Below are 15556 nucleotides of genomic sequence, written 5' to 3' on the forward strand. Positions count from 1 at the left end.
ATGGCTGTACTGCCTAGTATTGCTGTATAATGTCTTCCATTCTGCTGCTGTGTGTGAGAGGGGAGCAGGATCCCCTTTTCTCCCTGTGTGCAGTGTATGGGGGACACTAACAGCCTGCAGTGTGATCCTGGTGAGAACAAGATGTCAAGGTTGAATATAGCTTGTTCATCTAGAACGACCGTCCCGCTGCAGCTATTCCTACATTATTGAGAAGCTGAACCTTGAAGCCAGTGTATGCACTATATAGGAAGCTAAGTTATTAGAAGAAAATCCCTATTAGACCTATAGAAGACTTTGTTCACACCATTCGGAGGTTCCTTCTAGGGTTTCCTTCAAAAATGTGAGAAAAGCATTGTGCAGCATGCTGCGCTTATTTTTGTTGGTACTATGACTTGTACCGTGAAGGAAACCTGACAGAAGCCATTATAGTGAGTGGATTCCATTGGGCATTGTTGGTATTCGTAATATGATGGAGTCGCCATTATTATAGTTTTTAAGTTTCTAATGGAACAGAAAATTGAGCTATTACAGGGCTTTTCTGCACAAATACTACTGATGACCTATCCTGAAGTCCTCAATCAACTGATCAGGTGCCCGCTGTCAGCGCCACAACACACAGGGGTATGGAAGTAGAATGCTCCGACCCCTGTGTAGTGGCTGGCGCTCGTAATTGCAGGTGCATCTGTCATTGGTTTTTAGCAAGCAGCATCTGCAATTTCAAGCGCCAGCCACTACACAGGGATCGGAGCATTCTGCTTCCACTCCATACCCCTGTTTGTTGTGGCGCTGACAGCGGGGACCTGATCAGCCAAGGTCCCAAGCGGATGACCTATCCTGATGTATTTGCCCTTAAACCCCCTTTAAATGGCAATGTGAAGAGAGCCTAAGTGTAAGGGTATGTCAACACAAGATGGAAAAATCGACAGCGGCAAAAAATCCACCAAATAGTGTGTTTTTGGATGTGGAATATGTGCTGTAGATCTCCTCCTATGCATTGCAAAGCATGAAATCAACACTGAAAATCTACAGCATAAATTGACATTCTGCAAATTTTAAATCCGCACGTATTTAGTGTTTTTCACAGAAGAGGTTTATTTAAATCTCATCCACTTTTGTTGCTACTGTAAGGCCTCATGCCCACGGCTGGGTCGGATTCCGACTGCGAAATATCGAAGCAAGCGGAATCACACCCGGTGCCCCCTAGAGACCCTATACTCACCGGTCTGGCAGTGCAGCGCCTGACGAAACGGCGCTGGGCTGTGACGTGGATTCCCGCAATACTTTTGCAATGCTCACAGCGGAAGTATCGCAGGACAGACGGCTTCCATTGACTACAATGAAAGCCGTCCGTGCGTTTTTCTTTCTTTTCTTTCTCCGACGCGAGTAGAAAATTGGTTTATTTCCGCTTGTGGGCAGGGCAGAATCGTTTAATACAGCAGGTCTGTGGACGGACATTGCTGCGGAATTCGCGGCGGGTGTCTGACTGCAACTTCTGCAGTGATAATCCTTCCGTGGGCATTCCGCCTAAGTGATGTGGATTTTCTCCGTGGAGGTTCCATAGTGGAGTCATCCCATGTGCACATACCTTTTTAGATTTAGGCCTTGTGTCCACTTGCACGCACGGATGCCACTACTGAATCCCGCAGTGGTATCTGTGTGTGCCCACGGCCACGGAGAGGAAAAGAATGTTTCTTACTTCTCCGGGTCCAACGCGGATCCCCTCGGAGCTGGCCAGATCTTCTTTCTTTAGCGCGGTGGATGCGTCCAGAAGCGTGCGGGCGACGCGCCCAGTGCATGCGCAGTGCTCACTTTTTCGTTTTTGTATCTCCTGCTTTCACGCAGATCTACGACACCTCCACAGTGACAGCAGGACCCGCAGGAAAATGGAGCATGCTGGAGTTTTTTAATCTTTTTTTCTGTGCAAACGATCCGCACGCCGGGAAAAAAAGATCACATCCGCATGCTTTTACTTACCGTGCGGTTGCTAATGCATCCCTATGAGCAGCAAGAGGTGCGGATCTCCCGCGCAGGGGGCCACGCACAGATTTTATCATTAAAATCCGCACGTTGACATTGGGCCTCAGGCCTCCAACACACTATCTGTGGTGCGAGTTGCATCTGAGAGGCTGGAGCACAACTTGCATGGGACCTACACACGGGCTGCACATTGACTTGCATTAGCGTGTCCTGGTTCTTGTCTGCGACACGCAATGTGGTCAAATAGTCCGTGTGAAAAAAGGCATCCATGTGCGTAGCCTTATCGTCCATATTGGGGTTGTGTGCGGACAGTGCATTAACATGGACAGCACACAGCCCCAGATACACTACTGTGGATGCCTTATGTAGCGGGGGATCTGTAGTCCTAGGTTAGTTTCCTAATGTAATGTTTACAGTAGCTTCCAGGTAAAAGCTTATGGAATGGGTGCTATGTCAACCCCCCTTCCCTCCTAAAAAAAAGCCTAAAAACCAGTCATTGAAGCAGTATATTATATGCTGTTTGCACACTGTACAGGAACTTGCAGTGTGTCAGGAAGTGGGGTTTAGGTGTGCCCTTCTGGAAGCGCATCACTCAGTTTCAATTACCGTGGTATTTTTTTTTTCCATTTAAAATGATATTCTAGAGCCCTATGTCACATAAACCCGCCACATACCGGGTAGTCGTTATGTGACAACTACATGTGTTGCTGTTATTACTGCACACTGTATACTGGAGGGATGGAATAATCTCCCAGGTAGACAAGTGTGATTTGGGCGGCAGGATTCCACTGGTACAAATGAAGCGCTGTTTACCAGATATGCCCCAAATTCATGAATATTGGGCATAAATTTATGTAAAATTTGAGGAACTGCTGTAATAAATCCAGAATTGCCACGATGAGATGTAATACATTTCTAGCAGCGTCCATGCTAAAAAAACCAGCACAAATAAGCCAGTTGATCATTCGGATAAAAATGTCAGCGTGTAGACAGGCCGCTTTAATGGTGGGAGCTATTTTGGGCCTTTAAACCTGCTTTGGTTAATCTATTTTTGTTAGCATGGTCCCTGGACTATGTGCTGATCACAGGGTGTCAAAGACTGTCAGTAATCTGAAGAGGAACTGGGGCAACTGAATCAGCGCCGTGACCCCTTCATTCTCAGATCTCAGTCCTCCACCTATTATAAAGTACTAGCATATCCTCGCAATATACCATCCTGCTGTCAGATGGGAATACCCCTTACATTATACAGGGTTGTTTCACATGATCTTCCTGATTTGAACCTCTTATAGCACACGGTTAATGATACATTTTATATCAATGGAAACAGAAGCCTTACATCAAAAATGTTTTTCACATCAGAAATGCTAATTTGAGCCCCTCAAGTTCCTGCCATAAACGCTGTTATATATCATGGATTTCCATGCAGATCACAATAAGGGCTCATGCACAGTGTGCAGTTGTGTATGGCACAACCCATTGCACAGAGTCCCTGACAGTGCATCGGTCTGGTGGTCAGCAGGCACTCTGTAAGGAGAAGAAGCTGTCTGCAGAATAGAACGGCTTCTCCTTCCACTGTGGAACAGCGGCAAGAGCAAAAGGATTTATAGAACACCCCGGTGGTGGGACAGACACATTTAGGGGACACAGGAGAACTGAGACTACATTAAATAAAATGCAGTTATTAATAAAATGGAACTGTGTATAGACAACAGCGTTTCTCTTATGCAGTGACTGATTTCTCAGCACCGCCTTCACCTAGCTATTCAGTTGAAGAGGGGCTTTGTAAGTAAAATGTACAGAATAGGCTGATAAAGTCTATTGCAAAAATACTTTAAAATCACATTTTCTACACTAAAAAAGTGTAGGTACTGTTTAAAGGGACTGTCACCGAAATGGTCTTTATTAATTAAAACCAAATAGAGAAACATTTTTCCAAATGTATTTTCTTTTTAAGTGTGTTTTTCAATTCTTGCAAAATTTTTCTAAAAACATACCATAGAGAAGTCCTAGAGTGCAGATGGGATTTATGTACCGACCTCTCCAGTTTCTGCCAGTGCTCATAAGATCACAGCAAAACACCATGGTTTGTTTCCAACGGGTGATGGTCTCCCCATGTCAAGGTACCTTTAAAGGGGTTTATCAGAAGTTCATGTTCTCCTCTATCCACAGCTGATTAGTGGGGGTCGTGAGACCCCTTCCGATCTCAGAATGGGACTCCAATGTCCCACTCTCCGTCACTGCAGGGGTCACTTCTTTCCCCCCTGCTGTCTTGCTCTGAATGTAGTGCTACTCGAGTATCTTGGCGGTCTCATGGACCTTGAATGACTGTCAAACAACAACGTTGTTTGGCTTATTTAATGTTTTTTTTCCAATCTGTTCCAAATGACCATTAAACTGGTGCTTCGCTCTCCTAAATATGTGACTTCCTCCGTTTTTCTTACACCACTTTCATATATTTGCTCCTTTTGTGTGTACACTAGCTCTTAGTTTACCGCCATAAATGGAGAGTCAGAATCGAGCTGTTTAGTTTGCTCCGTAAGCCTTAGAATCACATTTTTCATGTTCTGATTGACATCCGCGGCCCTGATGTGTTTTTGCCTCATTTTTGGATTTAAAAAAAATTCACATGAGAACAACTGCTGAAATATTTTAATGTCAAGTGGAATGTAGGCCTTTACTGGCAAAGTAAATATGACTGTCACAGGAAGGCAACCTACCTCTCGCCGGTACTACTCCCTCTCCTAGATCTCCTGAGATTCCAGGCACGGAATATCTTGAGTCTAGCAATCGATGGACGGGCGGTGATCTCCTGCTCCAGGGCATCGGTACCCAGCGTTGATGGCGCTTATCGTCACTAATAATGCTGGTGACACTTGATTGGGAAGATCTGGTGGGATTGTTGCTAAGCAATGTATTGTGGGTATGACTTGACCAGGACTGTGGGTTTTGGAGTGAGAAGAAATGTACCGACTCTGGTTTCAAAATAAAATATAGCATATTCAATGGGTTGTGCCAGGATTAAAAGTTATTCTCTATCCACAGGATAGGGGATCATTTTCAGATCAGTGGTTGTTCGACCACTGGGACACCCATCGAAGGGGAGTCCTGAAGCCCTCTGGAAGAATGGAGCGGTGGTTGAGCATGCACATTACCACATTGTTCATTTCAATGGGAGGGCCGAAGATTGCAGAGTTCAAGGGAATCTGGTTTTGTCCAATAGAATGTAATACCAATGAATGCACTTTTCTAATCATGGACACAACATAGAACACATGAAAGTTCTTATACTTAAAGGCAATTTCAGATCACAAGGCTATAGAAGAATTTGGGAGTATAAATTTATAGCAACTTTTGACACTTACAGCAGAGGGTTCAATTTGTCAACAGGATTAATGTGTGAATGGGAAGTATGAGAGATCTATAACACACACACACACACACACACACACACACACACACACACACACACACACACACACACACACACACACACACACACACACACACACACACGAGACTGGTGACCCCTTAACACTAATTCAGGGACCATAAAATCTTCACATCTTTATCAGAGGACTTTTTAAGTGTTTTTATTTCTCTACCCATCCTGTTGTAGTATCCTTTCAAGTGCAGATTAATCACATCCATGTCTGTGCCTTGTCATAAGTGTGTGTGTGTGTGTGTGTGTGTGTATATATATATATATATATATATATATATATATATATATATATATATATATAATGTGTATGTCTGCCTCTTCGATTTTTATTTCATTATGCTGGGGGAATATTACTTGGTTTCTCTTGCTGAGAACAATCACATGATGGAATCCTGATACATTCTATTTCATCATTAATCTTTATTACAGACGTTTACCAATACACTTGTGTGAAACGAGCGTAAGGCTTCCCTCACACAGGCATTGCGGTAAACGCCGCGACTTAAATCGCTGTGTTTTACTTTCACCAGCTCATGGCACCCCTCATCACGCTCAAAAATAGAACAGACACCACTCAAATCGCAGGGCTAAAAAGCGATCGAGTGGCTGTCTGATTGGTCCCATTGAAAACAATAGGAGCGTTGTACCGCGAGGCATTTTTGTGTCATTACAATGGAAAACCTGGCATCGCACACCGTACGGTTCTTTCCGACCCCATTGAAAACGTTACGAGGGAATGCACAAAGATAGGACATGATTTTTTTTCCCACATTGCGATGCGGGGAAAAAAACGCTCAGTCTTGCAACGCACAGATCTTGCGTGATTTTCTCGTCCGTGTTAAAGCGATCTACAGGTGAGTTTCATGCGAGTGCGATGCAATTTTCTATTGTTACTATTTAAACAACACGGGCTTTTCACGTGCATAAAAAATTGCAAATGTGATGGATTTTATTCTGGCAAAACTCATCGCAGTCGCATAAAAACCCCACGGCTTTACTAGTGCGATACCTGTCTGAGTTTCTGAGACCGATCTCGCATCTGCCTATGTGAAGGGGCAGCGGAAGGCTCGGTTCACACTAGCGTTTTTTCAGCGGATACGGTCTTATGAAAAACTGAACTGTGCAAGAGGGAAGTGAAATAGAGGAAAACCGATTACTTTCCTTTTTTTCAGTCACCCATTGACTACAATGTACAAAAAGAAATGAAAGGATCTGTTTTTGTTTTGTTTTATGAACCAGAAAAAAATTGTAGCGGTCTGCGCTTTTGTTCCAGTGTTAAAAAAAACAAAAACAAAAAAACAGAAACGATGCAACAAGACAGAATGGAGACAGAAGATTGAGAAACTGATTGAAACCGAAGGGCTTCATGTTCAATGCATTGCTATGGCAAGAAAAAAATGCAGTGCTGCATTGTAGTAGGAACTATCGTTAATATTTCCTCCTTTTCGGGTATGATCGCACATTTTTTTTCTAAAAATCTGCATGCAGAACAAAATCAGTGCTGTAAAAACTATGGCGCAGGTTCCCATAGAAAGTATAAGGATGTGTCTCTGCTATAAAAATAACGTAACTTCTGCAGCAAAATTCTACCATGTGAACATACCCTAAGGGTTCCTTCATACTGGCGCTTGCAACTTTTTTACCACTTTTTTTTCGGCGTCAGCTCTCCTTTTTCTCGCAAAAACAGCGCTGCGACTTGCGATTTTTCTCACGCTTTTTTTTTTTCTGAGCGATTAGGCCGCAATTGTTTTTTTGGCTGAAAGTCAATAGGACTTTCTAATGTGAAAACTGCATCAAGTGCGATTAAAAGAGAGGCTCCACATCGACACATTGGAGATAAAAAATAAAAATCTGCAAAACACAGAAAGATGGAACATGCTGCAATCTGTTTTTTTTTTTTTTTTCCCTCGCAACATCGCATGAATGAAAACATCGCAAATGTGAAAAACAATTGGTTTCATTATTCTGCAATTTCAGTCACTCTTGCATTGTGTGATTTTTATCACCAATGTGAAGGCGCCATAAGGCCGCTTTCATACGTCCGAGAAAATCACGTGCGATTTGTGCATCGTGAGACGCACAGATCTCGCATGAATAGGACTCCCATTCTTCTGAATGGAATCATATACATGAGGGATTTTTTTTTTCTCGTCGTGGGAAAAAATTGCGGCATGTCTAATATTTTCGAGTTCCTCGGAGCGCATTGCCCATTGTTTTCATTGGGACAGGAAATCACATTACATAGTGTACAATGCAAAGTTTCCCATTGAAAACGATTGCCGATCTGCGGATCGCTGCTTTACCTGAAGTGATGGGAGGTGTTTTTAAAGAAAAAAGCCTCGCATCCACCGGTAAATCGCACGTTGGCGAACGCGGTCTGGCAGAGTTATACATTCTGATATCGCGCTGCTATCGTAGCCATAGGCTGGTCTCACTCAACCGGATTTCAATTGCGGAATCCGTGATCGTCACCCACACCCGATCCGCGGTATTCTGCACACGTTGACATAATAGAACATTCGCATGTCTGCTCAGATGAGCAAATAGCGACTTGGATTTCTGCAAGCGGGTTTAAAAGCATGTTCTATTTTTGTGCAGACTCCACACGGATGGCTTCCATTGAAGTCAATGGAAGCCGTCTGACCCCCTGAGACAGATTTCACTGCAGGCTCCTGCATGCAGAACCTGGATTGGTCGTGTGAGACGGGCTTCAGGCTGTATTCACACGGATGATTTTCCTGCTCAAGTTCTGTCTGATTCCAAGATGGACAGAAGTCACATGGAAAAAGAACTCATTTGGTTGAATGAGTTAATTCACACAAGTGTTTTTTTTTCCTTGTACCGATATTTCGAAATTTGCTGCATGTCGTATTTTTGGGCAAGAATCGACCATTATTTTCTATGATAGTGTGAAAAAAAAAAAGGCATTGCATTCACCTGACATGAGAGTGTGATTGTTTTTAAAGCATTTTACTATTAGAACCGCATGCAATTTATTTATTATATATATATATATATATATATAAATTAATTTTTTTTTTACATGTGTGAAAAACTTCAAGTTGTGCATTTTTATCTAAAAAAAAATGCATCGTACTCGCATGAAACAATCATTTTTTTCATTGACCTACATTGCACTTACCCATGTAGATACACCCTTATTTACACGACAGGCAAGTTGTCCATTAATGTAGATATACTGAAAATGAAAGTCAACCAGCATCAAAGCTGATCGTTGTGAAAGTATGAAGTCTGAACTCTACAGTAGCCCACGCACTGCACATAAAACCGATGATTAGCATCTTGAGTCCGGAGGCCATTCATATACTTCAGTCCCATGGATCACATGTAAGATGATCATGATCGCCACTTGGATTATTGAGCCTCTGATATCTGTTTTCTTTCAGGGCTTGATGTCCAGTTAACGTTGCTCTTCAGTTGCTTGTAAAAGTCACCAAAGAGACCTTTCTTCAGATCTACTACACGTGAATGCTGAGCTCCAAATGGTAAGTAGCACGGCATCCGTATGTGCCCCACTGAGGGCAGCTCATCGGTAGTACAGCACTGGCAAAGGTCTTGCCAGTCTAAAATCTATGCAAAACCACAAGGTCTTCTGCTATGTTTGTGGTTCATTCCAAAATCACTCATGATCCGACCCATTGACCTGACTGCAGAGTGAATGCGGATCGTGATTTCTAGTGGAGATCTAGGTCCCCCATTATATCGCCTATTGGTTTTTCTGATTGCACCTTAATAGAAGAGACTGTAGGCTTTGGCTTCTTCCACACTGTTTGGCTGGTCAGCACTGACTCTGTCTCCGCTTTCTGTTCTCCATGCAGAAAACCACAAGGGGACTTAACTTGGGCAGCAGCATACGTGCAAATATGTTAGGAGACCTCTTTGGTCTTGTTCTCGCATAGTTTCCATCCCTGTCAGTCTTTGACACTGGATAGAAAAACGCTGACCTCAGCAGTCTACATGGAGATTTTCACATCAAAGTTGGAAAGAGCTCTGCAGTCACAAAACACAGTTTGAAACTAGTCTTGGGGCCTTTTAACAGGGGACGATTGTTGGGAGCTTACTAGGAATTTATCACCTACTTTAAGCCCTGTAAGCTAGGCTTGTGAGCTGAAAGTAGGTGGCCCGTGGAGTCCGGGGATGGACGTTTTATACTTACCTTCTCTGTTGCTCCCCTGATATGAGCGCTGAAAGCCGCCGCTGAATGCATTGTGCGGCATTCTAAGTAGTCCGTCCGTTCTAATTTTAGAAGGGACATTTGTTCTCACGACGCCCTCTACGTGTACGGTCTTTGACACCCACCCATCATTGCCTCCGTTTTACAGTGGTGTCATGAACCACAAAACTGGAATGCTACAGAGTGGATCCAGGTTGTCTTCAGCAACAAATCCCGGTTTATTTTTGGCCCCTGACTATGGTCGTGTTCATGTCTGGAGACTTAGGAGTTAGAACCTATATCCTACCCACTGCTGGTGTGATGGTCTGGGGGGCCCACCACATATGGCCGTCGGTCACCCCTAGTAGTGGTAAGAGGGACAATGACAGCTCAGCGATATGTTCAGGACATCCTGCAGCCACATGTGTTCCTCTCATGGCGGCTTCCAGCAGGATAATGCTCGGACGCACACAACAGGGGGGTCACAGGAATGCCTCCACAACATTGTCACACTTCCACGGCTGCCCGGTCACCAAATTTATTGCCAATAGAACATGTGTGAGACCATTTGGGACGTCAACTTCAACAGCCTATGGGTTTGCACAATCTAGATGCTCAGTTACAGCAAATGAGGACCGATATGCCTCCATGCCTGCCCATATCACATTTTGTATTCAAGCTACATGTGGGCCAACAGGGTACTAGACCTTTAATCCCCCCTCCCCTATCACATCTTGTATCCAAGCTACAGGTGGGCCAACAGGGTACTAGAGTCTCTATGCCTGCCCGTATCACACCTTGTCTCCAAGCTAGAGGCAACCCAACAGGGTACTAGAGCATCCATGCCAGCCTGTATCACATCTTGTATCCAAGCTAGAGGCGGTACAACAGGGTACTAGAGCCTCCATGCCCACCCATATCACATCTTGTATCCAAGCTAGAGGCGGTACAACAGGGTACTAGAGCATCCATGCCCACCCATATCACATCTTGTATCCAAGCTAGAGGCAGTACAACAGGGTACTAGAGCCTCCCTTCAAGGGGTCAGTTTTCTGCAATAGGATATCCTTTTGCTCTGATATTGTAATCCCTTTCTTATATCAATGTTACAATCACACATATATAATGTTTCATTCGATCCTGACAACTTCTCCTAGATGCTTGATGATTTTTTTTCTCTTGACACTGAGTGTAGGTGTGGATTTTGTGTCCAAATCCTGACAGAATCTGCTGACCTTCCACTGTTAATGCATGTGAATGAGGAACTTCAAACCCCAACCTCTTGCTACTGAAAAAGTCCACAAGGAGTATTGAATGTGCCGTGCTTCTTATAAAATCCACAGCAATGTCATTATGGCTGTGGATTTTGTAAGGAGGAATCGTCCACTAACTTTATTGAATACAGTAATCTACTGCAGATACATTCAGCCCCATTTACACGCAATGATTATCTTTTGAAGAACTTTTTCTGTATAGAAATGCTGAGCATTTCCCTCATTAGCTAAAATAAACTCTGTATATGTTGTTTGCTCAGTGGGCGGGTGTTTATAGGAGGAATCTCTGCCCTGCAGGGTTTTAATTAGTGCGACTATAATCCATTGTCTTCTGCTGGCATGAGTAAACAAGTAGTCATTGTGTTTATGCAAGGCAAGCACTCACCCTTCCGCTCAAGTTCTTCAGTCTTTCAAAGACTGAACAAATTCCATTTAAACGAAGCGAAAAGCAAACACATTAACGACCATTTTTATGCAGGCGGAAACTCATCGATAAATAAACGGATGGTGCACGCAATGATTATCATTAGAGATGAGCGAGTATACTCACTAAAGGCAATTGCTCGAACGAGTATTGCCTTTAGCGAGTACCTGCCCGCTCGAGACAAAAGGTTTGGGTGCCGGCGACGGGCAGGGAGCTGCGGGGGAGAGCGGGGCGGAACGGAGGGGAGATCTCTTCCTTCCCTCCCCCCCCCCCGCTCCCTCCTGCTGATTGCTGCTACTCACCGCTCCCCCATGCCGGCACCCTAACCTTTCGTCTCAAGCGGGCAGGTACTCTATAAAGGCGCGTATATTCGCTCGTATCTAATTATCATGCAAATCTGTTTATTATAATCGTTGCGTGTAAAGGGACCTTTAGTTTCAGTCACTAAACTCTTCAGAAAGACCCACACAGCTACCAATGGTGTTTGTCTATGGAGATTGCATGGCCATATGCTTGATTTTATACATCTGTTTGCAATGGGTGTGACTGAGATATGTGAACTGAATAAGTAGGATTGGGAGGGGGCGCACATACAGTATATTTTCAATCGTGTACTGTAATTGTAAGTTTTGTATAGACCGTATTTATTACATCAAAATCACAGAGGTGAGAGAAAAAGCAAGGACATTCTTCACTGTTGCATTATTGATTCCCTTTTCAGTGAAATTGTGAAAGTGAATGTTGATTCTTTGAAAAGCAGAAATGACGATGGCTATTAACTATCCAGGGTTGAAAACGTTTAGTGTGAAGAAAAGTTATAATTAAATGAAGCGCTTACTTACTGAGCATTATGTAATCTTTTTACATGTGACAACTAATATGAAGTGCATCATATTATGGACTTTGGACCCATTCACATGTTCACCCTGCTTCACATGTGATTTACATTGTTTGGCTAATTCATAGGAGCTGAACAATGAAAACACCAGAAATGCCAGATCTGGCACATGCCACTCTCGAAAGGCACCAGGCGGACCACGTTAATAACGGGAGTGACTTTTTTCTAGATGAAACGCCACTGCATCTCCTGCATGGGGCCTCTATAATAATTTTAACTAGTACTTGTCCATACCGGGATTCATAGACCTATAGTGATATATCACAATGATGAGATGGGATTTAAAGTTTGTGAAACATTTAGTTACCCTAGTTGGATAACCCCCTATTCACGTTGAAGACATATGGCAAAGCTAAGTTGAGACATTCCCAGATGGGATTTGTTCTTGTACTACCGGAGCTTCTCTCTGGGATCGGAGCAGACTGGCTAGCCATCGCTCTCTACGTGCATCATTGACCTTTGTGTGCCTGTAACCCTGTCACCGATTCACTGTTTGTCCTTCCTTGGACCACTTTTGGTAGGTACTAACCACTGCATATTGGGAACACCCTCACAAGAGATTATCTGATCAAGGCTTGGTTGCATCCAAGGTTTTGATCTCAGATCAACTAGAGTCGATCTAAGATAACGTCGAAAAATATTTCACCAACCCAGTTTAGCCTGTGGTCTTGGTTCAAATCCAGGTGTAATTTAGTTCCTGGATCAAACAACTTGAACTTGGCTTAACAGCGTAAATCCAAGATGGTGGACTAGGCTGATGGCCAGATAGGCTTTTCCTGGGTGGTGAAATTACACCCATGTTTGCTGCTGGTAGTGGCCACGTTTTTGCTAGTGCCATGAGTGCTGGGAAGATCGCCAATTACCGTGTGTGATACATTCCTTCTAGGTGCAACCTTTTGATTGCAGATCAAGGGAACTTGGTTTTGCAAATCTTATAAGGAAAAAGCGTTGAACAAACACGTTTTTAAAAAAATGTTTTATTAATCTGCCAAATTCAACAGCTGATCGCAGTTTAACTAAACTTGGATCAACAGCATGGTTGGTGAGACCTGCCCCAAGATCTGGCCCTTGTGAGATTCGTTCACCTCCTTACACTTGCCCATTTTTCCTGCTTCCACCGCATCAACTTTACTGACTCTTTTCTTACTGCTGAATTCTGTATATCCAACCCCTTGAAAAATGCCATTGCCAGAATATATTTGGAGCTATTCACTTCACCTATCCAGTGGTTTGAATGTTATAACAGCCATATTTATACAGCATGTTAAAGGGAGTTTTCTCAGGAGAAACCGATGTCTATTAAGGCCCTACTAAGCCCTGAGAGATGTTTTATAGACACGAGCACATACCTTTTATTCCTTTTCGTAGAGCTTAGATTGCAAAGAAAAAGTACTGTCGTTTATTGTAATATGCAAATGACTTTGTAAGAGCCCCGAGAGCAGCCCAAGGCATTGCAAGTGCTCTAGGCCGCCTAGAACCTCCCCCTTGGCTTTGATTGACAATGCTGCCTTAGGTGACCTGTGCTTTGAGGAGAACTTCCTATCTTGGTACAACCCCTTTTTAAATGTTTTTAAAGTTGTATTTTAATAAGTCCCCTCCACACAGATCTACAAGTCCCCTTTAGCTGCAGCCTACAGGCATTGGCATGTCTACTATATCTGTTTACAGTAAACATTAAAGCTGCAGAGCTGTTTGGCTTTACAATGCCTGCATAGGAGGATAGTGACACCCAAGGGCCATTTAATTTGAGACATTGTTGTTTTAGATTTGATGGGTGCTTTACTGGGAATATAGGCAAAAGATAGATCTGTTACTGATAGAATGCACCAAAACGCTGTATATTTCTGAAACCACAAACACTTAGTATCTGACTCTGCAGCAGGGGAAGCTATTTTTGCCCTCCTTACTTCCTTTTCCGTAAGTATAGATGTTGCCTCGTCTGACTGCATTGACTTAAGGCCGAGACATTTGTGTTCTCGCTCCGTGAGTAGATAAATACATTGGGTTGCATTTTCCTCTTAGCTGGGCATAGATGATAACTTTGAACAACTTATGCCGTAGGAGCTGTCATGTTGGTCTATAGGAGTGCGTTGAATGTGAGGCAGACTGTTCCCCTTGCACTGCTGCTGGAGGGCTATTAGGGCTCCTTCACACGGGTGGATTGTTCATCACTATTTTGTGAGCCAAAACCAGGAACGGGTCCAAAATGCGTAAGAAATGTCAATCTTTCCATTCTACTTTCTCTCTGTACGTTCCACTTCTGGTTTTGGCTCACAAAATACTGATGGAAAATACATCCCTGTGAAGGAGCCTTCTTTTTATTATCTTCCATTAAAAAAAAAATTCACAATGTTTTGCCCCCTTGTAGCACATAAATTATGGATGCAAATGGCGCATGTCAAAATGTGACTTTGTTTTGTCAAAGGAAAGTCCTTTGAAATAAAGGGATAAATAGTGCAATTTTAACGACTAAGGCTGGGTTCACATGGGATGGATTTCCAGCGGAATTCACGCGGATTGGCCGCACCGAAAATCCACGAGAATTCCGCTGGAAAACCGCACTGAACAACCAACGATAATTCATTCACTTATCATTCAGTTTATTCAGGCATAAAGATCAAACAACGATCGGCCTGTTTACTGTGAATGGAGGTGGGCAGCAAGAAGCAATCTCGGGTACGCTTCACCTCCATTCACGGAGCAATCATGTGTGAAAGTACAGGAGCAATTTAATATCTGGGAAGACTGTTGGGCATTTAAAGGGGTTTTGTCATTTAAAAAAAAAAAAATCAATACTTACCTTTTCCTCCCCAGACAGTTTTCTTTACCGCGTCTTCTCCTCACTGATCTTCTCCAGTCTCCTGGGTTGCGTCACGTCCAGCCGGCTGGATCCTCTTTTTCTCGTTATGGTGCATCCATTCTCTGCATTCTTCTTCCGACAGGTCAGTGTAGGTTACGACACTAGTGATGTAACGTTCCATGCCTAGGAAGGAATGCCGATCTATTGCTGAGACTACGCATGCACACTGTCTCGCATGCATGCACAGTCTCTGCAATAGCTTGGCACTCCCTGCTAGGCTAGGAACGCTACGTCACTAGTGACATTGCGTACATTGCCCTGCGGGAAGGAGCATGCTGGCAACGTATGCTTTGCCACCGGAAGAAGAATCGGACGGCTGGAGGGGCGGTGACACAGAGGAACTGAAGCAAACAGAAGAAGATGCGATAAGAAGACGTACGGGGAGAAATGGGTAAGTATAGAATTTTTGTTTTCTAATGACAGAGCCCCTTTAAGCACCTGACAATTGCCTGGTGTAAAAGGACCCTAAAGGCCCTTTTAAACCAAACGAGAACCTCCTGATTC

General features: G+C 43.6%; 1 protein-coding gene across 3 annotated transcripts in view; it reads left to right on the forward strand.

Annotated features, from left to right (window-relative positions):
* The window catches only part of TFDP2 (transcription factor Dp-2), a 71224-nt gene that overhangs the window by 23656 nt on the left and 32012 nt on the right, over positions 1-15556 (forward strand). For all 3 annotated transcript variants that reach the window (XM_066598144.1, XM_066598143.1, XM_066598142.1), the window contains exon 2: positions 8830-8928. In XM_066598144.1, the coding sequence (XP_066454241.1) occupies positions 8926-8928 (3 nt within the window). In that variant the 5' untranslated portion in view covers positions 8830-8925. The remainder of the gene's footprint in view (positions 1-8829; positions 8929-15556) is intronic.

This window comes from Eleutherodactylus coqui, chromosome 1 (genome assembly GCF_035609145.1).
Source record: "Eleutherodactylus coqui strain aEleCoq1 chromosome 1, aEleCoq1.hap1, whole genome shotgun sequence".
Classification (NCBI taxonomy): Eukaryota; Metazoa; Chordata; class Amphibia; order Anura; family Eleutherodactylidae; genus Eleutherodactylus; species Eleutherodactylus coqui.